This window comes from Amblyraja radiata, chromosome 1 (genome assembly GCF_010909765.2).
Source record: "Amblyraja radiata isolate CabotCenter1 chromosome 1, sAmbRad1.1.pri, whole genome shotgun sequence".
In the NCBI taxonomy this organism is placed as follows: Eukaryota; Metazoa; Chordata; class Chondrichthyes; order Rajiformes; family Rajidae; genus Amblyraja; species Amblyraja radiata.
The window spans coordinates 98,302,855-98,330,020 of record NC_045956.1 but is presented as its reverse complement, the minus strand read 5'-3'; the positions used below and the strand labels follow the sequence as shown (position 1 = coordinate 98,330,020).

General features: G+C 41.3%; 1 protein-coding gene across 1 annotated transcript in view; it reads left to right on the top strand.

Annotated features, from left to right (window-relative positions):
* arap2 (ArfGAP with RhoGAP domain, ankyrin repeat and PH domain 2) overlaps positions 1-27,166 on the top strand; it is a 343,820-nt gene that overhangs the window by 55,937 nt on the left and 260,717 nt on the right. Inside the window, exon 3 of the mRNA XM_033033190.1 lies at positions 25,838-25,923. Coding sequence (XP_032889081.1) covers positions 25,838-25,923 — 86 coding nt within the window. The remainder of the gene's footprint in view (positions 1-25,837; positions 25,924-27,166) is intronic.

Sequence of the window (27,166 nt, the reverse complement as noted above, 5' to 3'; positions counted from 1 at the left end):
TATAACCCTTTTGACCTGGCAACATCCTCGTAAATGTTCTCTGAACCCTTTCACGCTGACAATATATTTCCTATAAAACTGAACACAATTCTCTAAATGCGGTCTCACCAACGTCTTATACAACTGCAACATGATCTCCCAGCTTCTATACTCAATATTCTGACTGATGAAGGCCAATGTGCCAAACGCCTTTTTGACCACCTTGACTACTTGCGACTCGACCTTTAAGGAACCATGCACCGACACTCCGAGATCCCTCTACTCTACAACACTCCCCAGAGTTCTTCCATTCATTGTGTAGGTCCTGCCTTTGTTAGACGTCCCTAAATGCAACGCCTTACATTTCTCTGTATTAAATTCCATTCACCATTCCTCAGCCCACCTGGCCAATTGAGTTCTGAGGTATGCCATCAGCAAATGTTCTGATCACATGGAAAATTAATGATTTTTAGCTCTTCTCATTACATTTTAGATTTAGTTTTAGTTTAGTTTATTGTTTAGTTTATTGTCACGTGTACTTTTTGTTGCGTGCTGATTCTTCAGTGGAAAGGCAATACATGAGTGCTGAATTTTGATATTTTACCCAATCTTGAAATCGTTTGTCTTGTTTCTCTTCAAGTTACAATGATTTGAGGAAAAACATTTATAGAAAACTTATGTGATTATCTTAATTTCTTATTCGGATTTTTTCAGATCAAATCGGAATCAGATTAGGTTATTGTTATCTATTATATACTTAAAACTCTGATGTTGGATGTGTGTGGGTGTGCATAACCATACTGCTCGAAACAACGATGCCCTGACGGTAAAATCTTAACATATTCCTGTAGAGATTTATCATAGAAACATAGAAAATAGGTGCAGGAGTAGGCCATTCGGCCCTTAGACCCTGCACCGCCATTCAATATGATCATGTCTCTGTACTGTACACTGACAATGACAATTAAAATTGAATCTGAATCTGAATCTGAATCTGAATCATGGCTGATCATCCAACTCGGTATCCTGTACCTGCCTTCTCTCCATATCCCCTGATCCCTTTAGCCACAATGGCCACATCTAACTCCCTCTTAACTATAGCCAATGAACTGGCCTCAACTACCTTCTGTGGCAGAGAATTCCAGAGATTCACCACTCTCTGTGTAAAAAATGATTTCCTCATCTCGGTCCTAAAAGATTTCCCCTTTATCCTTAAACTGTGACCCCTTGTTCTGGACTTCCCCAACATGCAACCCTGGGTGGCACCAGTGTTCTTCTTGTGTATGACGTGCACTTAAGACACAATTATGAAAAAGTACACATGAATATCATGTTAGTTGCTGTATCAAGTTCAATTGAGTTTATTGTCATGTGTCCCTGTATAGGACAATGAAATTCTTGCTTTGCTTAAGCACACAGAAAATAGTAGGCATTTACTACAAAACAGATAAATGTGTCCATATACCATGATATAAATATATACACACATGAATAAATAAACTGGTAAAGTGCAAATAACAGAAAGTGGTTATTAATAATCAGAGGTACACAAAATACTGGAGAAACTCAGCGGGTGCAGCAGCATCTATGGAGCGAAGGAAATAGGCGACGTTTTGGGCCGAAACACTTCTTCAGACTGATGGGGGGGGGGGGGAGAAGGAAAGAAAAAGAGAGGAGGAGGAGGAGCCCGAGGGCGGGGGGATGGGAGGAGACAGCTCGAGGGTTAAGGAAGGGGAGGAGACAGCAAGGGCTAGCAAAATTGGGAGAATTCAACGTTCATGCCATCGGGACGCAAACAACCCAGGCGGAATATGAGGTGCTGTTCCTCCAACTTCCGGTGTTGATCACTCTGGCAATGGAGGAGACCCAGGACAGAGAGGTCGGACTGGGAATGGGAGGGGGAGTTGAAGTGCTGAGCCACCGGGAGTTCAGGTAGGTTATTGCGGACTGAGCGGAGGTGTTCGGCGAAACGGTCGCCCAACCTCCGCTTAGTCTCCCCGATGTAAATTAGCTGACATCTAGAGCAGCGGATGCAGTAGGTGAGGTTGGAGGAGATGCAGGTGAACCTTTGTCGCACCTGGAACGACTGCTTGGGTCCTTGAATGGAGTCGAGGGGGGAGGTGAAGGGACAGGTGTTGCATTTCTTGCGGTTGCAACGGAAAGTGCCCTGGGATGGGGTGGCACGGGAGGGAAGGGAAGAATTGACAAGGGAGTTGTGGAGGGAGCGGTCTTTGCGGAAGGCAGACATAGGGGGAGATGGGAAGATGTGGCGAGTGGTGTGGTCACGTTGGAGGTGGCGGAAGTGGCGGAGGAATATGTGTTGTATTTGCCGGCTGGTGGGGTGAAAGGTGAGGACTAGGGGGACTCTGCCCTTGTTGCGAGTGCGGGGATGGGGAGAGAGGGCAGTGTTGCGGGGTATGGATGAGACCCTGGTGCGAGCCTCATCTATGGTGGAGGAGGGGAACCCCCGTTCCCTGAAGAACGAGGACATTTCCGATGCCCTGGTGTGGAACGTCTCATCCTGGGCGCAGATGCGGCGTAGGCGGAGGAATTGGGAGTAGGGGATGGAGTCTTTACAGGGGGCAGGGTGGGAAGACGTGTAGTCCAGATGGCCATGTGAGTCAGTTGGTTTGTAGTGTAAACCAGCTCGCGGTTTCATGGCTGACGGTCGATCCAGCTCGAGGTTTTCCAGGCGAGTGCCCTCGAGCTTGAAGGTGAAAGATACTCTTCTCAACTTGCGGATTAGGTCGCCGCAGTGGGACAGCCCCTTAAGGGATAACTCACTCTCTCGGACTAACTATTTTAATTATCAACACTACATTGATATGTCTTATGTAGGTTACCTGGCTTTTATTTCAACTGAAGATTCAGGTTTAATATTGTCATGTGTACCGAGGTACAGTGAGCAACTTTGAAATAAATCATGCCTACTATTAATAATCAGAGTTTTGTCCGAGCCAGGTTTAATAGCCTGATGGCTGTGGGGAAGTAGCTATTCCTGAACCTGGTTGTTGCAGTCTTCCGGCTCCTGTACCGTCTACCTGAAGGTAGCAGGGAGATGAGTGTGTGGCCAGGATGGTGTGGGTCTTTGATGATACTGCCAGCCTTTTTGAGGCAGCAACTGCGATAAATCCCCTCGATGGAAGGAAGGTCAGAGCCGATGATGGACTGGGCAGTGTTTACTACTTTCTGTAGTCTTTTCCTCTCCAGGGCGCTCAAATTGCCGAACCAAGCCACGATGCAACCGGTCAGTATGCTCTCGACTGTGCACCTGTAGAAGTTAGAGAGAGTCTTCCTTGACAATCCGACTCTCCGTAATCTTCTCAGGAAGTAGAGGCGCTGATGAGCTTTTTTGATGATTGCGTTAGTGTTCTCGGACCAGGAAAGATCTTCAGAGATGTGCACGCCCAGGAATTTGAAGTTCTTGACCCTTTCAACCATCGACCCGTTGATATAAATGGGGCTGTGGGTCCGCCTCCTACTCCTTCCAAAGTCCACAATCAGTTCCTTGGTTTTGCTGGTGTTGAGGGCCAGGTTATTGCGCTGGCACCATATGGACAGTTGCTCGATCTCTCTTCTGTATTCTGACTCATCCCCATCAGTGATACGCCCCACAATAGTGGTGTCGTCAGCGAACTTGATGATGGAGTTCGCACTGTGGTTCGCTACGCAGTCATGGGTATAGAGTGAGTACAGCAGGGGGCTGAGCACGCAGCCTTGAGGTGCTCCCGGGCTGATTGTTATCGAGGCTGATACATTTCCACCAATACGAACAGACTGTGGTCTGTGGATGAGGAAGTCGAGGATCCAGTTGCAGAGGGATGCGCAGAGACCCAGTTCTGCGAGTTTGGTAACCAGTTTGGAGGGGATGATTGTGTTAAATGCCGAGCTGTAATCAATGAATAACAGCCTGACATATGAGTTTTTGTTGTCCAAGTGGTCCAGTGCAGAGTGGAGGGCCAGCGAGATCGCATCCACCGTTGATCTGTTGTGGCGGTATGCGAACTGCAGTGGGTCCAGGTTTTTGTCGAGGTAGGAGTTGATTTGCTCCATGATGAACCTCTCAAAGCCACTTCATCACCACCGGCGTTAGTGCCACTGGTCGATAGTCATTGAGGCATGTCAACCTTTTTCTATGGTTTGCAATGGAACTTATTATTATTTAAATTATGTAAAGCGCTTTGGGGTCAATGCAAATTGGCTTAAAATGCGCTATATAAATAAAGTTTACTTACTTACTTACTTACCTTACTCTTCTTGGGCACCGGTATAATTGATGCCCTTTTAAAGCAGGTGGGGACCTCAGACCTCAGAAGTGAGAGGTTGAAAATGTCCGTAAAAACTCCCGCCAGTTGGTCCGCACAGGTTTTTAGAACACGACCGGGTATACCATCAGGACCAGGTGCTTTTCGGGGGTTCACCCCTCTGAGGGATTTCCTGACATCGGCCTCTGTGACTGAGACTGAAATGCCATCACAGCGAATGGGGGATCGGGCAGGCACATCAGTATTCTCCCTGTCAAACCGTGCGTAAAACGCATTGAGCTTGTCAGGGAGTGATGTTACACGACATTCGAGCTGCCTCCTGGTTTTGCCTTGTAGGAGGTGATGGCATTCAGGCCCTGCCACAGTTGCCGAACATCTGTCTCGTCCTCCAGTTTGGAGCAGAACTCCCTTTTGGCCTTTTTGATGGCCTTACCAAGGTCGTATCTGGTCTTCATGTAGGCCACTGTATCATTGGAGGTGAATGCCCTGTGTCTGGACTTCAGGAGAGTGCAGATCTCAAAGTTCATCCAAGGTTTCTGATTGGGAAACACTCGGAAGGTTTTTGTAGGGATGCAGTCCTCCACACATTTCTTCAGTGTACTTCATATGTACTCTACAGTGCACTTAACAAGCAACTTAGTAATGAATTTTATACAAACATTTCATGAGATAACGACCCCTTATTTATTTAATTTAAAGTCCCATGCTTTTAAAGAAAACAAACTACCTGAAACACTAACAGAATCAACTATTACGCTTATTCCAAAAAAAGATAAAGATTTAGAAGATCCGGGCTCATACAGAGCTATATCACTTTTAAATACAGATCAGAAAATCTTAGCAAAGACTTTAGCAAGAAGATTAAGCAAATATATTAGTAAATTGATAAACCCTGATCAAACGGGGTTTATACCCAAAAGATACTCATTTAATAATTTGAGATGTCTGTTTAATATAATGTACTCGCATAAAGTAGAGGAAGAAGATATATCAATTATTTCTTTGGATGCAGAGAAAGCATTTGATCAGGTAGAGTGGCAATACTTATATAAAGTACTACAAAAATTTAATATGGGAGAGAATTTTATAACATGGGTAAAATTATTGTATGATAAACCGATGGCAAGAATTTTAACTAACAACATGTTATCTCAAAAATGTCAACTATCAAGGGGTAATAGGCAGGGATGTGCACTATCACCCCTGCTATTTGCCCTTATGATAGAACCCCTGGCTGAAAGTATAAGAATTCATCCGAATATTCAGGGGTATAATACCAGGGACTCAAAGAATAAAATCTCATTATATGCAGACGATATACTTTTATATATTACAAAGTCACAAACGAGCATACCAAATTCATTAAATTTAATAGAGGAATTTGGGTCTTTTTCTGGATATAGAATAAACTGGAATAAAAGTGAAATCATGACATTAAAACCTCAAGAACCTACACACTTATTGAAGTTCCCCTTTAAAATCGCAACAGAAAAATTTAAATGTTTGGGCATTCAGATTACTAGAAAATATAAAGCATTATTCAACGCTAATTTCATACCTTTATTAAATAAACTTAATACGCTGATTAAATTTTGGAAAACACTTCCTTTATCATTATTAGGTAGAATAAATGCAATAAAAATGATCTTCCTACCACAATTACTATACCTATTTCAGTCTATATACCAAAATATTTAAAAAAAAATTAGACTCTAACATTACTAATTTTATTTGGGACTATAGATCACATAGAATTACAAAAAAACACTTATGTAAATCAAAAGAGGTCGGGGGACTTTCACTTCCGAATTTTATGTATTATTACTGGGCAGTGCATATTAAGAATATAATTTATTGGCTGGATAGTTCTACCCAACAGGCAGAATGGATAAAAATGGAGAAAGAGGATTGTCATCCTTGTAATATAGGAACGATCCTCTTCTCCCCGAAAAAACTGAATAACACAATATATAAGAAGAACCCAATTATATATGGTACAAAATTGGAAACAAATAAAATTATCTTTAAAATTAAGAAATTTATCATTGTTAATGCCAATAGCGAATAACCCTTTATTTAAACCATCTCTTATTGATAAAACATATAACCAATGGGAAAGTCTCGGAATTAGAAGGATCGGGGATATGTACGAAATGGGAAACCTACTATCATTCCAACAATTACAATTAAAATTTAAACTGAAAAACAACCAATATTTTAAATATCTTCAGTTGCGATTTCATGAAAAAATATATACAAGGATATCAAAAAATAACTCCTGAATTATTGGAAGAAGCAATGAATATTGAAGCTGACTCACAAAAATTAATATCATATTTATATAATAGTAGTCTAAATATAGATCTACCATCGACAGAGGTACTTAGAGAAGAGTAGGAACGGGAACTAATGATAAAAATTACGAAGGTTACATGGGAAAAGTATTTGATATATATTCACAAATGTTCGATTAATGTAAGACATAATCTAATTCAATTAAAAATTTTACATAGATTATATTATTCAAAAACAAGATTGAACAACTTTTATCCAAATATATCCCCCATTTGTGATAAATGTCTATCCCTAAACGCAACTATAACACACTCCTTAGTCTCCTGCACAAAACTTTATAGATTTTGTAGTGATATTTTCGAAATATTTACAAAATTATTCAAGATAAGAATGGAACCTAATACTGAAATGATTATATTTCAGTAATGGAAGATGGGAATAAATTGAACACATCTCAAAATTTATTTTTTAACTATGGTCTAATAATAGCAAAAAGATTAACACTTAAATTTTGGAAAAATACATCAATACCAACGCTTAAAATGTGGATTGCAAATATGTTGGACACCGCACATCTTGAGGAAATGCGATTCCTCCTAATGGATAAATCAGACCAATTCATAACGAGTTGGTCTCCATTTGTCGTCTTCTTGGAATCATATGGTGCAACACAATTGTAAAAACTAACTGTTTCGGGACAGGACGAGGGTTGGTCAAGATTATAAACAATGATCTCTTTTTTTTCTTTTTCTTTTTTTTTCCTTTGTCTTATTCTCTTTTTTTAATTTTCTTTTCCTCAACTTTCTTCACTCATTCGTCTTTCTTCTTTTTCTTCACACACTATATATCTCACACTTTTCTATCCTTTACAATCTAATTTATTTTTCTTATTCTAATCTTTCTTTAATATAACAAAAAAAAAGAAGAAGCTGTACATAAAATGTATTATGCAAATATATATTAGGCACTTTGGTGCCATATGATTGTACTTCTAATAAAATAAAATATAAAAAAACCCAAAAAAAAACAAGCAACTAGTTCTGGCCCCTTGTTTTGAAGTTTTTATATAGGTTCTTGTTCCAATATATGCTTAAGGATATGGTCACAAACACAAAATGTTCACATATACTGACACTTTGTCTAAAAATTGATATTTCCTGGTATTGTTTTTTTTCTGTCCAGTGTACCGAGTTTCATTTCATTGACTGTTTATCAATTCCTTGTGGATCAATGTGAGGTTATTCACTTTGGTAGCAAACACAGGAAGGCAGATTACAGATTAAGCATGCAGGTATAGCAGGCAGTGAAGAAAGCGAATGGCATGTTGGCCTTTATAACAAGAGGAGTTGAGTACAGGAGCAGAGGTCCTTCTGACGTTGTATAGGGTCCTAGTGAGACCACAACCGGATTATTGTGTGCAGTTTGGTCCCCTAATTTGAGGAAGGACATTCTTGCTATTGAGTGAGTGCAGCGTAGGTTTACAAGGTTAATTCATGGGATGGTGGGACTATCATATGCTGAGAGAATGGAGCGGCTGAGCTTGTACACTCTGGAGTTTAGAAGGATTAGAGGGGATCTTATTGAAATTTATAAGATTATTAAGGGTTTGGACACGCTAGAGGCAGGAAACATGTTCCCGATGTTGGGGGAGTCCAGAACCGGAGATCACAGTTTAATACTGACTGCAAAGGTTTTTATAGATATGTGAAAAGAAAAAAATTAGTTAAAACAAATGTAGGTCCCTTGCAGTCAGAAACAAGTGAATTGATCATGGGGAACAAGGACATAGCAGACCAATTGAATAACTACTTTGGTTCTGTCTTCACTAAGGAAGACATAAATAATCTGCCGGAAATAGCAGGGAACCGGGAGTCAAATGAGATGGAGGAACTGAGTGAAATCCAGGTTAGTCGGGAAGTGGTGTTAGGTAAATTGAATGGATTAAAGGCCGATAAATCCCCAAGGCCAGATAGGCTGCATCCCAGAGTATTTAAAGAAGTAGCCCCAGAAATAGTGGATGCATTAGTGATAATCTTTCAAAACACTTTAGATTCTGGAGTACTTCCTGAGGATTGGAGGGTAGCTAATGTAACCCCACTTTTTAAAAATGGAGGGAGAGAGAAAACGGGGAATTACATACTAGTTAGTCTAACATGGGGAAAATTCTGGAGTCTGTTATTAAAGAGGGGATAGCAGCATATTTGGAAAGTGGTGAAATCATTGGACAAAGTCAGCATGGATTTATGAAAGGTAAATCATGTCTGACGAATCTTATAGAATTTTTCGAGGAGAGTGGATAAGGGAGAACCAGTGGATGTGTTATATCTGGACTTTCAGAAGGCTTTCGACAAGGTCCCACATAAGAGATTTGTATGCAAACTTAAAGCACATGGTATTGGGGGTTCAGTATTGATGTGGATAGAGAACTGGCTGACAGACAGGAAGCAAAGAGTCGGAGTAAACGGGTCCTTTTCAGAATGGCAGGCAGTGACTAGTGGGGTACCGCAAGGCTCAGTGCTGAGACCCTAGCTATTTACAATATATATTAATGATTTGGACGAGGGAATTGAATGCAACATCTCCAAGTTTGCGGATGACACGAAGCTGGGGGGCAGTGTTAGCGGTGAGGAGGATGCTAGGAGGCTGCATGGTGACTTGGATAGGTTGGGTGAGTGGGCAAATGCATGGCAGATGCAGTATAATGTGGATAAATGTGAGGTTATCCACTTTGGTGGCAAGAACAGGAAAGTAGACTATTATCTGAATGGTGGCCGATTAGGAAAAGGGAAGATGCAACGAGACCTGGGTGTCATGGTACCCAGTCATTGAAAGTAGGCATGCAGGTGCAGCAGGCAGTGAAGAAAGCGAATGGTATGTTAGCATTCATAGCAAAAGGATTTGAGTATAGGAGCAGGGAGTTTCTACTGCAGTTGTACAGGGCCTTGGTGAGACCACACCTGGAGTATTGTGTACAGTTTTGGAGATGAGAATTTTTTTTTCACGCCGAGTGGTGAATCTGTGGAATTCTCTGCCACAGAAGGTAGTTGAGGCCAGTTCATTGGCTATATTTAGGAGGGAGTTAGATGTGGCCCTTGTGGCTAAAGGGATCGGGGGGTATGGAGAGAAGGCAGATACAGGATACTGAGTTGGATGATCAGCCATGATCATATTGAATGGTGGTGCACGCTCGAAGGGCCGAATGGCCTACTCCTGCACCTATTTTCTATGTTTCTAAGAATAAGGGGTAAGCCATTTAGAACAAAGATGAGGAAATACATTTTCTCACAGAGAGTTGTGAGTCTGTTGAATTCTCTGCCTCAGAGGGCGGAGGAGGCCGGTTCTCTGGAACACTTTCAAGAGAGAGCTGGATAGGGCTCTTGATGATAGCAGTCAGGGGATATGGGGAGAGGGCAGGAACGGGATACTGATTGGGGATGATCAGCCATGATCACATTAAATGACAGTGCTGGCTTGAAGTGCTGAATGGCCTACTCCTGCACCTATTGTCTATTGTATTCGGTTATGGGATTTGGATATGCCTACTAATTATTATTCCAGTCCTTTTGACTAACAGTGCAGTTGTACAATGTACATTGTACAAGTTGGGCCGAAGGGCTTGTTTCCACACTCTGTCACTCCATGACCCCATTGCTTTTGATAAGGTCCCACATAGGAGATTAGTGGGCAAAATTAGGGCACATGGTGTTGGGGGTAGAGTGCTGACATGGATAGAAAATTGGTTGTCAGACAGGAAACAAAGAGTAGGGATTAACGTGTCCCTTTCAGAATGGCAGGCAGTGACTAGTGGGGTACCGTAAGGCTTGGTGCTGGGACCGCAGCTATTTACAATATACATCAATGATTTAGATGAAGGGATTCAAAGTAATATTAGCAAATTTAGAGATGACACAAAGCTGGGTGGCAGTGTGAACTGTGAGGAGGATACTATGAGAATGCAGGGTGACTTGAACAGGTTGGGGGAGTGGGCAGATGCATGGCAGATGCAATTTAATGTGGATAAATGTGAGGTTATCCACTTTGGTAGCAAAAACAGGAAGGCAGATTACTGTCTAAATGGTGTCAAGTTGGGAAAAGGGGAAGTTCAACGGGTTCTGGGGGTCCTTGTTCTTCAGTCATTGAAAGCAAGCATTCAGGTCCTTTCATCGATATTCCTTCGTCTGACTTTACATTTCACCTCGACTCTCTCCTTATCTCACTACCTTTATTCTTTTCATTTCTGGCCTTTGTCCAACTATCTGCCAATCATACTCGCCTCACCTGTATCCACCTATTACTTGCCACATTTTGTCCTACCTCTATCTGTATTCCAGCTTTCTCCTCCCTATATACAATCAGTCTGAAGAAGAGTCCCAACCTGAAATGTTCTCCCGAGATGCTGTGTGAGCCACTGAGCTACTCCAGCACTTTGTGTCTTTTTTTGTAAACCAGCATCAGTAATTTGTTGTGTCTCAATCTCGATGGTCTCCTAAATTAGTGAATCATTTGTGGTATAATTTCCTGAAATTGCAAGCTTATAGAGTGACACAGTGAGGCCAACCGGCCAGCTAACACTTCAATGAATGACAAGTGAATATATATTTTTAGATTGTATATATTTACAGTGGAGCTGTCAACTAGATGAGAGATAACTGCCTAATTGCTAATCAACTTGCCAATCAAGGTTTGTGATGACACAACCATAGATGCCAGAGGTTGATTTTATGTGCTTAATTTAGATTTTCTAGTCATTGTATTTTTCTGGAAAAGCAAATGTGCTTTAATGAGGAGAAATTGCTATAATTTTAATTATTTATACTTGCATGATTCATATAATTGTGTAATATTTAAAAGAGCAAGAACTGTAAACTTAAAATCTCAATTTACTGCACGCAACTTAAATTGTTTCATTTGTTGCTTTTTCATGGAGGCTATTGATGTTGTCAATTATAGGCACCAGCTTGCTGTGGTGAATTTAGTGGGTAATCAGAGTGCAAATCCTGTCAGTACTCAAAAATAACTAGGATAAAGAGTGAGTTGCTGTTTGTGTGAATAAATTGATAGCATATTTCATTGTCCCCTGAGTTTGCCACAAGTTCCGTACTGATAGTGAATTGCCTTCACGTTCTCACCACCTTTACCTTATCTCTCCACTTTACATTCACCTCCTTGAAGACAAACTGTATCAATGGCATTGTCATTCTTGTCAAATGTTGAGATGATTCAGCTATTGCTCCTATCTTGAAGCTTCAATTCTATGGCTGCTGAGAGTTGTGGCATCGCCATCGACTCCACAGGTCTCAATAGCCACTTGTTCCAGCTGTCCCAAACCTTGCTAAAATTTAAGATCTTTGTTACAGAATTGGACCATAATCCTGCATCCAATGCATTGCCAAAATTAATTTTTCCTTTTCAACACATTGTCTGCCACCCACCAACATTTTTCTTCCTTTGCAACTCTGCAGCATCTTTTTGTTTACCACAATCAGACTTGAAATCTTCCCAAGATAGACACAGCGTGCTGGCACCAGCTCTGACGAGAAAGGATGGGGTGACATTTTAGGTCAGGACCCTTCTTCAGACTCTAGAGTCCATGTTCTGCGGAGATACTGCCTAACCTGCTGAGTTACTTTTGCACTTTGCGTCTTTTTTGTAAACCAGCATCAGTCGCCCATCCCTTTTCTCCAAAGATGCTGCCTGATATGTTGAGTTACCCCAGCACTTTGTGCCTATCTTTGATATAAACCACCATCTGCCTTTCGTAATTTCTTTATTTTAGAAATCTTGTCAGTTGATTTTCCTCCACTTTTCAGCCAGTTTCAGAGACGTTGCCTTTTTCATCCGTCATCCTCTTCTTTGACGCCCCATGATGGCTTTGTGTACCCAAACCTACCTCAGCCCTGCTCTCTGCAATTGGTTTCCTGAATTATTCTCCTTCCTGGATACTAATAACAAAGGTTATGAAAATGCATCATCTTGACAAAGCTTCCAGTAATGCCTTTTTTGGAGTCAAGAGTGTTTGATTGTCATATGTACCAAAAACCGAACAATTAAATTCTTGCAACAGCGCAGTAGGTCTGCAAACACAGTATTATTCCTTGTTACAAAAAACAGGCCATTTGGATTTTTGTTTAGGTGTACTACAATACTGCCATGATATTTATAACTGAATTGTTTATAGGTTAGGTTAGATTTAGGTAGCCTATTTCTAATTTTTTCCTTTACACACTTAGTACTTCCTGGATCCTTGAAACCTGCACAAATTGTGCATGGTGTGTAGGATAGTATTAGTGTACGAGTGTCACTGGTCAGCGTGGGCTAATGGTCCTATTTCCGTGCTGTATTTCTAATCTATACTAAATAAATATCCGAAACCAAAGTATGTAGCGAAACCACAGGAGTGTAAAGTCCTTGAGAATTTGGTGTTGAAGTAGGGTTGTGGTTAATTATGTGGTGCTGGAAATGTGCCGACTCTTGTGTACTCGGTGTAAGCTACTATTCCTTCTATACATTCTTGTACTTAAGTGTGATTGTGCTGACTGATAGATGATAAACTCTATACAAAAAAGGAATTTCCCTGTACCTAGATACACGTGAGAATATAGTTCCTTTTAAACCATTGAGTGGTTCAAGAACCTGATAGTTGATGGGAAGTGGCTGTCTTTGAACCTGGAGATAACAGTTCTCAGGCTCCCATACATTCAAAGGTTGTGGAGAGAAGAGAAGCGTGGTCTGTGTGGTGTGAGTTTTTATTGGTATTAGCTATACTCTTGAGGCAGTGCTTCCTGCAGATCCTTTTGATGGTGGGGAGATCGATACCTGTGACGGACTGGGTAATGTCCACCACTTTCTGCAGTTTCAATTGCTCTTGGGCTTTTGAATCGCCGAACCAGGCTGCGATGCACCTAGTCAGTGTGTTCTCTATCTTATGCCTGTAGAGGTTTGATAGAGTCTTCAACGATGTGCCAAATCTCCCCAAACCTCTGAGTAAGTAAAATCATATGTATCGGAAGATTAGAGCAGGGGACTGAGTATGCAGCCTTGAGGTGCTTCTATGCTGATAGTCGGTGTGGAGGAGGAGTCAATACCAATCTGTACTGATTGAGGTCTGCTGATGTGGAAGTCGAAGATCCAGATGCATAGGGTTGAACAGAGGACAGGTTCCTTGAGAATGCAGATGAATTTAGAGGTGTGAAGGTACCGAGTGATATGTGTCTCTCTGATGCCGAAATAGCAGGTGGTTTGAGAGCATCTTCAAACGAGCCTTGCTGAAGTCCCCGTCAATGTTGGAGGAAGTGTGTGTTGACCACAGTGTATGGTTCCTTAAGAACAAGCTAATTATCTGCCTTGGGCTGGATATAGATGTGGTGAACTCGGAGAAAGTTAAAGTGGTGGCTAAAGAGAGAGTTTTTAAGAGATGAAATGAATTAATTTACTGCACTTAGTTCACAGATGAATAACTACAAATCCTTTATGGTCGCATACATTTTTAATGCTAATTTCCTCCTTTTCTCCTGCAATAGCTGCTTAATGAGGCGGTTTTCATACTTGAATACAAGCCTTTAATCAAAATTTCTTCTCTCATTATATCAAATGGGTAGAGTCCATTTACTCTTGCCACTATTTTCATTGAGGATAATGATTTTGTAGTGCTCCTGCGGGTAAAATGTGAACATGATGAAATTTTGAAGTGATCGAAAGTCGGGTGCTGGTGACCAGACGTCGGGTGCTGGTTGACTTTAACCAGGATGGTTGAGAAGATTCTCTATGGAGTCAGGGATTGGAAATGGGCCCTTCGGCCTACTGTGTTTGTGCCGGCTAGCAAGTACCCATTTACACCATTTCTAAACCACTTGGCCAGTAGCCTTGTATGCCATGCAATTCAGCTGCTTATCTAAATGCTTCTTAAGTGTTTTGACAGTACCTGTCCACTTTGCTCTGCTGGCACTGTACTTCAGATTTCATCCCATCTGGGCATAAATATTCTCCTTTAATCTGTCTATAGATCTTATACTTCTGTGCATTCTGATTTTAATCACCTCTGCTAGGAGGAAGGATGCCCTTTATCGGCTGTCTATGCTCATCATATTTTTGAACACTTCGGTCCACCCCTTAATCATCTTCACTCTAAGGAAAATAAACCCAACCTACTTAGTTTTTCTGAAGATACACAAAAAGCTGGAATAACTCAGTGGGATAGGCAGTATCTCTGGAGAGAAGGAATGGATGAAGTTGTGGGTTGAGACCCTTCTTCAGACTGGTTGGGCATAAGGGAAACGAGAGATATAGATGGTGATGTGGAGAGATAAAGAACAATGAATGAAAGATATGCAAAAAAAGTAACTATGATAAAGGAAACGGGCCATTAGTAGCTGTTTATTGGGTGAAAATGAGAAGCGTGTGTGAATTGGGTGGGGGAGGGATAGAGAGAGAGGGAATGCCGGGGCTACCTGAAGTTCTAGTAATCAATATTCATACCACTGGGCTGTAACTTGCACAAGTGAAATATGAGATGCTGTTCTTCTAATTTGCGTTGAGCCTCACTCTGACAATGGAGGAGACCTAGAAGAAAAAGTTCTGTGTGGGAATGGGAAGGAGAATTAAAGTGTTTAGCAACCGGGAGATCAGGTTGGCCCAGGTGGGCTGAGCGAAGGTGTTCAGTGAAACGATCGCCCAGTCGGCGTAAGAGTCCACATCTTGAACAACAGATACAGTAGATGAGATTGGAGGAGGTGCAAGTGAACCTCTGCCTAACCTGAAAGGACTGTCGGGGTCTCTGGGCAGAGTCGAGGGAGGAGGTATAGCGACAGGTGTTTCCTCTTCTGCGGTTGCAGGGGAAAGTACCTGGAGAGGGGGTGGTTTGGGTGGGAAGGGATGAGTTAACCAGGGAGTTGCGGAGGGAACCGTCTCTGCGGAAGGAGAAAAGGGGTGGAAATGGTAAGATGTGATTAGTGTTGGGGTCCCGTTGGAGGTGGCAAACATTTCAGAGGATTATGTGTTGTATGCGACGGCTGATAGGGTGTAAGGTAACGACTAGGGGGACTCTGTCTCTTTTGTGATTAGGGGGAGGGGGAACAAGGGCAAAGCTGCAGGGTACCGAGAGGACACAAGTGAGGGACTCATCTATGATGGGAGAGGGGAACCCCCGTTCCCTAAAGGATGAGGACATATCTGATGTCCTGGTATGGAACACCTCATCTTGGGCGCAGATGTGTCGTAGATGTGTCGTAGATGGAGGGATTGGGAGTAGGGGATAGAGTCTTTGCAAGAAGCAGGATGGGAAGAAGTGTAGAAGAGATAGTTGTGGGAGTCGGTGGGTTTGTTATAAATGTTAGTGGATAGTTTATTTCCTGTGATGGAGACTGTGAGATCAAGAAAGGGGAGGGAGGTGTCGGAGATGGTCCAAGTAAATTTGAGTGCAGGATGGAAATTGGTGGTGAAGTTGATGAAGTCCATGAGTTCTGCATGAGTGCAGGAGTTTCTCCTTGTGCATGAAATGCTCCATCCCAGGCAGTATCCTGGTGCTTCCTCTAGATTCTCTCCTGTACAGTTGTTTTCATGCTGATTCTCTTAACTAAACTAAACTAATATACAGCACATCTGAATCTGAGATGTGGATTCAATCTCTGAGATGCCCTTCCCCCAGATACTCCAACCATTTGCGTGGCACCATTCAGTACAGATTAAGTCCAGTGCTCTCTGTTTCCTCATAGTCTTATCTGCAAAATCACTCGACAATGTCTCCTGGATCCTCTTCAAAAAAATCCCATCACCCCTTTTATAGGGTAATAGGAGTTTCTGATTCATCTTTGAGCAAGCTGGTCAGCCTATAATGGTTGGACTCTGGGTGAAGAATAGTTACAGGTAGGTCAGAAGGGAGTAGAAAAGTGAACACATATGTCCCTCCATACATTTGTGAACATAATCGTAGAAATCCTAGAACCAAATAGCACATGCATTGGCCTTTCAGCCCACAATATCTGTGCAACCTCGTCTTCTCTGCCGAATCTCTCCATCCCTGACAAACATAAGAAATAGAAACAGGAATAAATCATTTAGTCCCTCCATGCAATAAAGTCACGATTAATGTCTTTGATCTTGCTGTCAGTTTCGTGCATTAAATCCATTACGTTTATCAATTTCTGTCTTGCATTAATGCAGTGATTGCTTGGATAGAGAATTACAGAGTTTCACTACTTTCTATGAACTTTCACTGGCTTCTCATCTGCACTTAATATGCCTACAATGAAGAGTGGTATTGGAGGGCCAGTTTTTATTGAGGCTGATTACTGAGTCATGGAAACATCATTCTTGTCTACCCCATGAAGACCTGTCAGAATCTTCTGAATTTCAATGAATCGCCATGATTTTACTGAAATGGCAAATGTTCCGACACCTTTCATGTTACTGTTCTTTACAATCTATCCGTTCCCACTTTGATAACTGATCTTGGTAATATATTCTCCGATTACAGAATTTGAATGAGGCAAGAATTTAATTAGGATATGGCAGTAAAAGTTATAATTTCTTCACCCCCGACCACCCCCCCACAACCCAAATCCTTTTGTTAGGGACACAATATAGATGTTAAACTTTCGCAACTGAATTTCTTGTAGTTTATGGGGATTAACTGAGGGGTGGGAGAGTTTACAAAAATCAACGGTAAAAATGCTGAAACTGGAGATGTGTAACAAGAATAGGAATTGCTGGAAGCAGCCAGGCAGCGGGTCATGCAGCATCTTTGTGAAGGGAAACCAAGTTAATACTTTGGGTTGAAGATCCTTTGCTGGAACTGGAAAATGCTCATTCTTTCTCTTATCATGGATATTCCTTGTCTTGAATGCTTCCAGCATTTTCTATTTTTAAGAAGGAGTGTATACCTTGTTTATTTAGTGATTGAGATCCTGGAGATTTGGCACACGTTTCCAATAGTGCAGTGAAATTGAAGAACTAGATGTCTCGTGGTCTATATATAAATATGCATCCACTTTATATGTTTGAAACTTTGGTTTCACACTTCCTCCAACATTTGACTTGTTACAAAGAGCAAAGGCATGGCAGGCCTACCAGCTGTCAAGAGAGTGAACCTTTCTGTCACCATTGTGCATTGCCTGTTTGGGTACATGGTGTGTGTGTGAATTTCCGACCAGCACAAATGCATGGTGTGACAAATGTCTGATATATCCTTTCATGTGGGTAAGATGAGGAATGTAAAGTTAGAACATTTGCGTGGGTTTTGCAATAAAGTAAATTGTAATTTGATTTCCACCAAACCATCGCTTAGCAGAAAGAAAAAGCTGCTGAAAGAACTCAGCAAGTCAGACAGCATGTGTGGAAGGAAATGGACAGTCAATGTTTTGGGTCAAGACCTGCCCTCTAGACTGAGACCCTTTGCATCAGCCCAGATAGAGACTCTTGACTCAATGTCATCTGTCCATTTCCCTCCACAGATGCTGGTTGATCCACTGAGTTCTTCCAATAGCTCTCATTTTTTTCCCTGCATATTTCTGAATTGCCAGCCTCTGATGTTTTTTTAATCCAAGGCACACTAGGAGGGAGATGTATTTAACACGTTGTCTATATCATACTTGATATTTTCTTTTTTTTTCTTGCTTTGGAATATCTTTTGTTTTTCTCTTTTTTGATGGCACATTATAAGAGTCATACAGCATGGAAACAACTTGCCTATACCGACCAAGACATTCCATCTATTCTCGGCTTACCGGCCGCGTTTTGGTCCATATCTCTCTAAAACTTTTCTATCCATGTACCTATCCAAATGTATTTTAAATGTTGTTATAGTAGCTGTCTGAGCAACCTCCTCTGGCAGCTCATTAGATATACCCGCCTGGGACTCATCTGGATTGGGCGCTGCTCCGTATATGACCTATCGTTTGGTCTGGACTTTTGAAGCGAGGCCAAACCTGGCGACTCCAAAAGGAATTTGAGAGTCTGAAGAAGAGTCTCGACCCGAAATGTTGCCCATTTCCTTCGCTCCATGGATGCTGCCTCACCCGCTGAGATTCTCCAGCATTTTAGTCTACCTTCGATTTTCCAGCATCTGCAGTTCCTTCTTAAATGAAAAGGAATTTTACTGTGTTTTGCACATGTGACAATAAAGCACCATAGAACTCCATTAACCATACCTCAGCCCACTTGCCCAGCTGATCACGATCCTGCTGTAATTTTTGTTAACCATTGTAAATTATGTTGATAATAATGTTATGTGCTGTGTGGTTTCTCTCTGTGGTCTTCCTTTTTGATGTTCAGTTTTTTAGCCACCCTCCTGTACATTCTGCATGCAACCAATTAAGGTACAGTTATATGCAAATCACCATACAGCCATACTAAAAACAAAAGCATCAAGATACACAATGACATAAAAGTTAATATAAACATCCACCACAGCGGTTTCCCCACATTTCTCACTGTGATGGGAGGCAGTATAGTCCAATCTTCTCCCTCTGTATTCTCCCGTGGTCGAGGCAGTCAAACCATCCGTCAGGGCAATCGAAGCAACCGCAGCCAGCGGCCGAAGCCCCCGCATCGGGGTGATCGAAGCTCCGGAGTCGGTGACAGTCGAAGCTCCTGTGGCTTGGAGCTCCCGAAGTCGGTCTCTAACCAGAGACCGTGAGCTCCACGATGTTGGAGTTCCAAGGTCGATTCCCCACAGAGACCGCCAGCTCCACGATGTTAAGTCCACAAGCACCGGTCTCCAGCAGAGGCTGCCAACTCCTCGATGTGCGGACGGAGCGACACAGAAAAAAATCACATCTCCATCGAGGTAGGTACGTAGAGAAAGTTTTTCCCAACCCCCACCCCCCACATAAAACAAGCCAAAGAACACTAAAAACATACATTTAACACATACTATTAAAACAACAAAGAAGGAAGGGACAGACGGACTGTTGGTGAGGCAACTATTGCTGGCGCCACCCGGTGGTCAACTATGTGGTTGTTTTGGGAATAGATAATACTGTAGCTGAGTTTGACCTTTGTTTTGAGGGATCATTAAAAGCTGCGAAAACCTGGGGTGAATCTCCCTCTCTCTTACTCTGTACTATATCAACTAGTTATAGACTGAAATTAATTCATCCCTTTTGTTACACTGTTCATCTTCTGGAGCACTAAAGCCTCCAGTTTGTGCTAAGAGGAGAAGGAACAGAACTTGCCTAGAGGGGTGGAGATGCAGAGAGGGGGAGAGTGGGGGAAAAAGTAAAAAAACATTTTTTTAATCTCTAATGCTAATTAAATTCTGAAGGAAGGAAACTCCACACATAAAAAAAAATATTATTTGTTGCTGAGCAGCTTAACAGTAATTATGAATGATCTATTTAAAAAGTTCACCTATGTCTCTCTAAACTCTAAACTTTCCTGTCTATTTTATTGGATAAGTACAAGAACTTCATGTTTTTCTGTTCATTTTGGTGTAAAACCTATCAGCAAAATAATAGTGTAGGTTGCACAGTTTGTGGCCCATACCGTAGATAAAATTCAAATTCCCAGTTTTATGGTTTTCTATTCAAGTTTACCATTCATTGAGATTACTTGCTGGAATAAACTTCATATCTCCTTTAAAGCTGATAATCTCTGATTTCTCCAATTGATGCTCTCCATAATTTTGGCTGATGCTGTTACAAGTTTATTTTTGTGTTTATTATTCTAGTTAAGTTTTTCTACATTTTCCTTGATTTTTCATCTCTTTTGATGTTTTGTTTTCGCACACTTTGCCCGTCCTTATCTCTGTGTCTCCCTCCCCCCTGGCTCTCAGTCTGATGAAGGGGCTCGACCCGAAATGTCACCCATTCCTTCTCTCCAGTGATGATGCCTGACCCGTTGAATTACTCTAGCATTTGGTGTCTATCTCAGCTTTCATTTGAGGCAGATTCAAAGTTCCTAAAAGATAGCAGGCAGGAGAAGTCCTGTACCACAATAGTCTATCTGAAGTTGGCTGATCAACTGGAGCTGCAGCATTAGCTGGGCTCCTAATGTTTCATGATTCTATGAGTGACAATGTGACAGAACAATGTGAACAGAAGTGTGCTCAGGAACGGACTTGGTTGGAGAGTCGGGCATGCGTATCATCTGAGAAATAGAGTTGGCCTAATGCTGAACTCTTGTTAGCACAAGTAACACTTTCATAGTGAGATATATCAAGTACCACAGATAATAATCAGTTCAGATAATTATGCTCCTTTTTGTTACATCCGCCCCTTTCCTCTTATTTTACAACATAAACTTGGGATCTCTTCTGTAGTCCCTCCCAAGCCATTGCCTGTTTGCTTTGCATGTGCTGCCACTTCTACTTCCATTTTTCTCGGCCTGACTTCTTGTCTCATAGAATTGTTACAGTGAAGAAATAAGCTATTCGATCCATTGTGCATGATGCATGCTGCATCGATCCATTATACATGCTGCATGCTGCATCGATCCATTGTGCATGATGCATTGACTCCCAACCACTAACTCACTAATTGCAATCCCAGTTCCTTCTTCATAGCTGCAGATTTTTCCTCACTTTATTTAACTAATCCCACAATAGAACATTAAACTGGAAAGAGTGGAGAGGGGATGTACGAGGATGTCGCCAGGCCTCGTGGGCCTGAGCTATAGGGAGAGGTTTACAAGCTAGGACTTTATTCCTTGGAATACAGGAGGCTGAGGGGTGATCTTCGAGAAGTGTATAGAATCATGAGGGAATGTACAGAGGAAGAAAATTAAAAAAAACAGAGGGCAAAGTATTAAGGTGAGAGGGGAATTGATTTAATAGGAACCTGAGCGGCAACATTTTCACTGGGTATGTGGAATGAGCTTCCAGAGGAAGAGTTGAGGCAGGTACTATAAAGGCAGATGCATTTAAAGACACATGGATAGAAAGGTTTGGAGGAATGTGGGCCAAGTGCAGGCAGGTTGGACCAGATTGTATGGGGCATCTTGGTTGGCATGAACGAGTTGAGCCAAAGCGCCTGTTTCCATGCTGTATGACCCCATGGCTCTGTGACTATGAGAACCTGCCTCCGCCTCAGTTTGGTAGGCGGTTGAGATTCAGAGGGCAGAATCAGAAGGGGAAAGCAAAGCTGGAAACAGGATAGTTTTGTTGTTGTTTTAATATATGCAGTGCATTCCATAGACTAAGCACATGCTTTGCAAAAACGCTTTTTGTTGTGTGGCTCTATTTTCCTTATTTCATATCTGTCATCCCCTCCAACAATGTGAACAATCTCCCTGTAAATGATCTGAGCAAGTTTCAACGTAGAACACTCAACCATTATAAAATATAGAAAAAGCAATTAAAAGAACTAAACTATCTTTTTTCCCCCCAAGTTTTCTTACTCCCTTCTAATTCTGCCCTCTGACACTCAGGCACTTATCAAGTTCTCCTCTGCAGTTTGCTGGATGATGTTGAAGTGGTGGGTAGAGGTTGTCTGATCAAAAGGCAATGGAATTTTGACTGCTGACAATTTGACATTCCGCTAGCTCTAAACCCCACCCCCCCCCCCCCCCCACCACCCAAAACATCAACCACCCATGTTCTCCAGAGATGCTGCCTGACCTGCTGCATTGCTCCAGCACTTTATGATCTTTTGTGGTATCCCTATTGACTCTATGCATTTTTCTTTGCCACGTGCAGTTTGGTGAATGGAACAGTTCAACTTTTCTAAACTATCTCAGTTTTCACATCTGAAGACTTCCTCCACAACACAATCCTTCACATTATTTTTTAACATTACTCTGAATTAAGAGTAGGCTGTTCAAGTATTAATCCTAAATGCCATTTAGCGTGATCTTTGTAAAATGGCACTCCAGCACTTGGCCACTGCCTTTCAGTCATTGATACTTATTGATGATTTCTGATCTTCCTGGAGAACACCCACACTGTCATGCAGACTCCACATGGACAGCACTGGGGGTTAGGATGGCTGGAAGCCTGGAACAGAAACATTTAATTGCTGCATTGCTCTACTGTCCATGTAACATTTTCCTAGTGAGATATGCCAAGTTTGAGATAGCAATCAGTTTAGATAATCATACTCCTTGGTATAATTTGTTACATCCGCCCTTTTCCACTTATTTTACTACTTGTTGGGAAATTCTTGCAAATTGAATCTGAACATCTTGAGCACTGAAACAGAGATTAACGGAGATTAGTATGGACTAACGGTATAGAAATGTGAAAACGCATACCTCCAGATTCAGGGACAATTTCTTTCCAGCTGTTATCAGGCAACTAAATCATCCTACCATAACCAGAGATAAGTCCTGAACGATTATCTACCTCATTGGTGACCCTCAGACAATCTTTGATAGGACTTTACTGGCTTTACCTTGCACAAAATGTTATTCCCTTATCATGTGTCTATAGACAGTAAATGGCTTGATTATAATCTTGTATTGTCTTTCCGCTGACTGGTTAGAACACAACAAAGGCTTTTCAATGTTCCTCAATATCATTGGCTATATTTAAGAGGGAGTTAGATGTGGCCCTTGTGGCTAAAGGGATCCGGGGGTGTGGAGAGAAAGCAGGTACATGATACTGAGTTGGATGATCAGCCATGATCATATTGAATGGCGGTGCAGGCTCGAAGTGCCGAATGGCCTACTCCTGCACCTATTTTCTATGTTTCTATGATATATGTGAATAAACTAAACTGAATCTAATTCTATGTTCTGTTTAACAACCATCTCAGGCTATACGATTTGGGAAAATAGGGTGTAGTATTGAAAATAAATGAAGTTCTACTACTGATATACCCTTTCCGAACATATTTTCCTGCTCTCCTCCCCCAAAAGTGCTTTGTTAGACAGATACTCTGGTCTCTGTTCATTTGCACTAGTCAGAACAAGCTGACACTTCATCTCTGGGTGCAGCCATCTTAAGCCAGGCTTTGCCTGTGCATTCGAGGCAACTTCATCTTCAGTCAACGCTGCAGGGCTTTACTATCTCCGATGATCAGGGGTAATTGCATACTCTTACAGCTTCTGAAAATAATTGAGCCCATTAAATACATTTTAATATTAAAATAAAACTGGCCTATTACTATTTAAAAATATGATGGCATTAATTGAAAAGCAAAAACTGTGGTTGCTGGAAATCTGAAATAACAATGGAAAATGATCGAAACACTCTACAGGTAAGGCAGCATCTGAGTGTTTTTAAGAAATTAATTTATATTTTAAAAGTGTGGAGTTTACAGTAGGATTTTGTAGTTTGTGGTTCAATGGTGCAGTGCTAATTTTTTCTCATTTCTATTCTAGTGCTCTAATCTCCTTTTACTGCAGTTCAAAATTTTTCCAAGTTGCTTCATTTGTCTGTTTTCTCCATTTATTTGCTTCGTGTTCAGCCAAGAAATCTGGAATTAACGCTACACTCAGTAATAGTAACCAAAAATCCATGGGATTGTGGTTAAAATAACCCACATAAATTGTGTTAGGGAAACAAGTGTTTAATAAATCAATGGACCAGTGAGATTCACATTTTATAAACAGATAAATACAGAAATAAACTTTGAAAAGCTTTAAATGAACATTCATTTAGTTGTCTATTTATATTACATCAAAATCCAATAACGAGCAGGAAGCTGAAATTGGCAAGCATTTCACTTGTGGATTTCAAAAGAAAGTGAATGGAAGTGCATCTGGTATGTATATTGTCAACAGCTTCAAAGAACCCATAGCTGTTACAAAGTAAAGAAGCTGACTCCATGGTAAAGCCCAAACCCTGTACTTAAAGTTGGCGTAAGACTTAAAATTAAACTGATTACTGCAATAAACACATGTTTATTGGATCTATTGGGAGGGATATTGATGCCAAGTTGCTGCCTTCTTATGTGCAACTTTGTGGGCAATATCCCTTTTTTTGTATTGTCACTGGTGATTGTTTATTGGAGACTAATAGTATTTAGGGTGGTAGAGTAGCAAGAGACCCGGGTTTGATCATGTCTACGAGCACTGTCTGTACGGAGTTTGAACATTCTCCCCGTTATCGCCTGGGTTTTTCCCGGGTGCTCTGGTTTCCCCCCTACACTCAAAGATGTACAGGTTTGTAGGTTAATTTGGCTTTGGTAACAAATGTAAATTGTCCCTAGTGTGTCAGATAGTGCTAGTGTACGGGGATCGCTGGTCAGCATGGACTTGGTGGTTCGAAGGGCCTGTTTCCACGCTATTACTCAAAACTAAACTAAACTGAACTAAGTATTCTAGATCTCTGTCAGGACTTCCCTATGATATTACTTGTGGCCTATGTCGGGTTAAGCAATACATATATACATAGTAAAGACTGATTATCCCAGCCCAGCTGAGATGAAATGTCACTTTTTTATGATGAGGCTGATAATGCACAACCTAGAAAGAAAGCTATTATATATACACGCACAGGGGCGTGCACGGACACACGCACAGAGACACGCGCACACACACACGCACAGAGACACAGACACGCGCACAGACACACACACAGAGACACGCACAGAGACACACAGATACACACGCACAGACACACACAGACAGGCAGACACAGACACAGACACAGACAGACACAGTAGAAAGGTTCATGTAAGCATTTCATATTGGGTTTCATCTGAAATTACTAACTTTCTGTGAATTATCAGCCTTGTCATAAAAAACATGGCACTGAAGGAGATAAATCAGGACATAGTGTCTAAGATAATGAAAAAAATCCCTACCTTTCCAGTCCATCTTCATTCATTTGGTCCTCCAGATTAGAGCACATTTAGCGGCCATTAAAATACTACTGGAGTGAAAATAGTTTTTTCCATTTCCCCTTCCAAAAGTTATCTTAAATTTTCGTCTTTAGTTATTGTTCATTCAACAGTTCCATTTTACGTACTCAATCCATACCTTAGCAAAATCCAGCTCCATGTCTGCGCTGACATATCAGTGCAGAATGGGTGGAGTCCCATGATGTTGCTTACTTATAGCCGAGACATTAAACCTCTCTGCTGATAGGGATATTTCTCAAAGCAATTTAACTGCCCTATGTGTTCCGCGGACAGCTGTGGATTCTTGCCGAGGCAAATTTCACTATAATTTTACATAATTTATAATAGGAGCAGTTGCATGAAAAGAAAAGTGCATCTCACTGGTGGATTAGTGAATGCAGAATTAAAACAATTGGCCAGCTCTTGTTTTGGAATGTTGCTGCTAACTGCTTCATTTTAATAATCAGAGTTTGTATGCGAGAACACGGCGTGCTTCCGTGTAGAGATATTATCGCTGGTTATACATTGAAAAGCGTGTTATCACAACTATCTTTTTATATCCCCAATTGTTTCCAACTGCAGTTCCTTACTGAAAAGGAGAAACCTCAATCTCACGCACATCCCCAGTGGTGACAATCTGCAAAATCCTTCGTTGGCCGATGCGTTAGGTAAGTAATCTTTTCTGACTCTCTGTTGATGCATCGTCTACAAGGCTTTCCATTGCACTTTGTTCAAAACTTGGATATTTATACCTGTAAATATTATTTTGTAGTCTTTCTTTTTTTTTCTTTGCCACACTGGATAACCCTGCTGCGAGGAAATTTGTTGGATGGGGTATAATTATGTCTGGGAATCTGGTGGTTGGAATTATCCTGTTGCTCTTTTGCAATGTTTTTCAATTCCTGGCTCTCAATGACTGTACAGTAGATGAGGCAATAGTGGTAGCTATGTAGATGATATTTTTCCGCTGTTAGTTGGAGAGAATTGACAATAGCATACTGTCATGCCATTTTCATAAGTTTATATAATAATGAACAGGTGATGCATGAGGTCCCATTTTTATCCCAACTGGTATGTTGCGATAAAGATGATGATATATGATGAAAGAATGTGTCGACTGGGGTTGCAGTCACTGGAATTTAGAAGGATGAGAGGAGATCGTATGGAAACATATAAAATTCTTAAAGGATTGGACAGGAAAAATGGTCCCAATGTTGGTGGAGTCCAGAACCAGGGGTCGCAGCAAGAATAAGGTGTCGGCCATTTAGGACTGAGATGAGGAAAAATGTCTTCACCCAGAGTTGTGAATCTGTGGAATTCTCTGCCTCAGAAGGCAGTGGAGGCCAATTCACTGGATGTTTTCAAGAGAGAGTTAGATTTAGCTCGTAGGGCTAAAGGAATCAAGGGATATGGGGGAAAAAGCAGGAATGGGGTACTGATTTTAGATGATCATCCATGATCATATTGAATGGTGGTGCTGGCTCGAAGGGCCAAATGGCCAACTCCTGCACCTATTTTTATATATTTCTATGGTGTCCTACAGTATATGTTTAAATACAGATACAGTGCTGGGAATATGACTTCCTTCACCGTTCATTATACAGATTGAAATGGCATCCCAGAGTTTCCAACATATTAGTGTTAACTTAATATTCTGACTGGGGTGGATTGACATTGTTGGGGATAAGCTTGGAGGTTGTTGGTTAAACTCTGGTATGGAATAGAAAGCGCATGTTTTTGTTCTATTTAAAATTAGGGTCCTTTTATATATTGTGTGATCACATATGGGAGAAATTATGCAAGTCTGTAGTTCAAACATCTTTTATTTCAATTTTATAAATGAATCAAAATTTCACATATTTAATGAATGTGCGTTGTCCTGACCTTTATTGTTAAGCATGGTTACAGGAT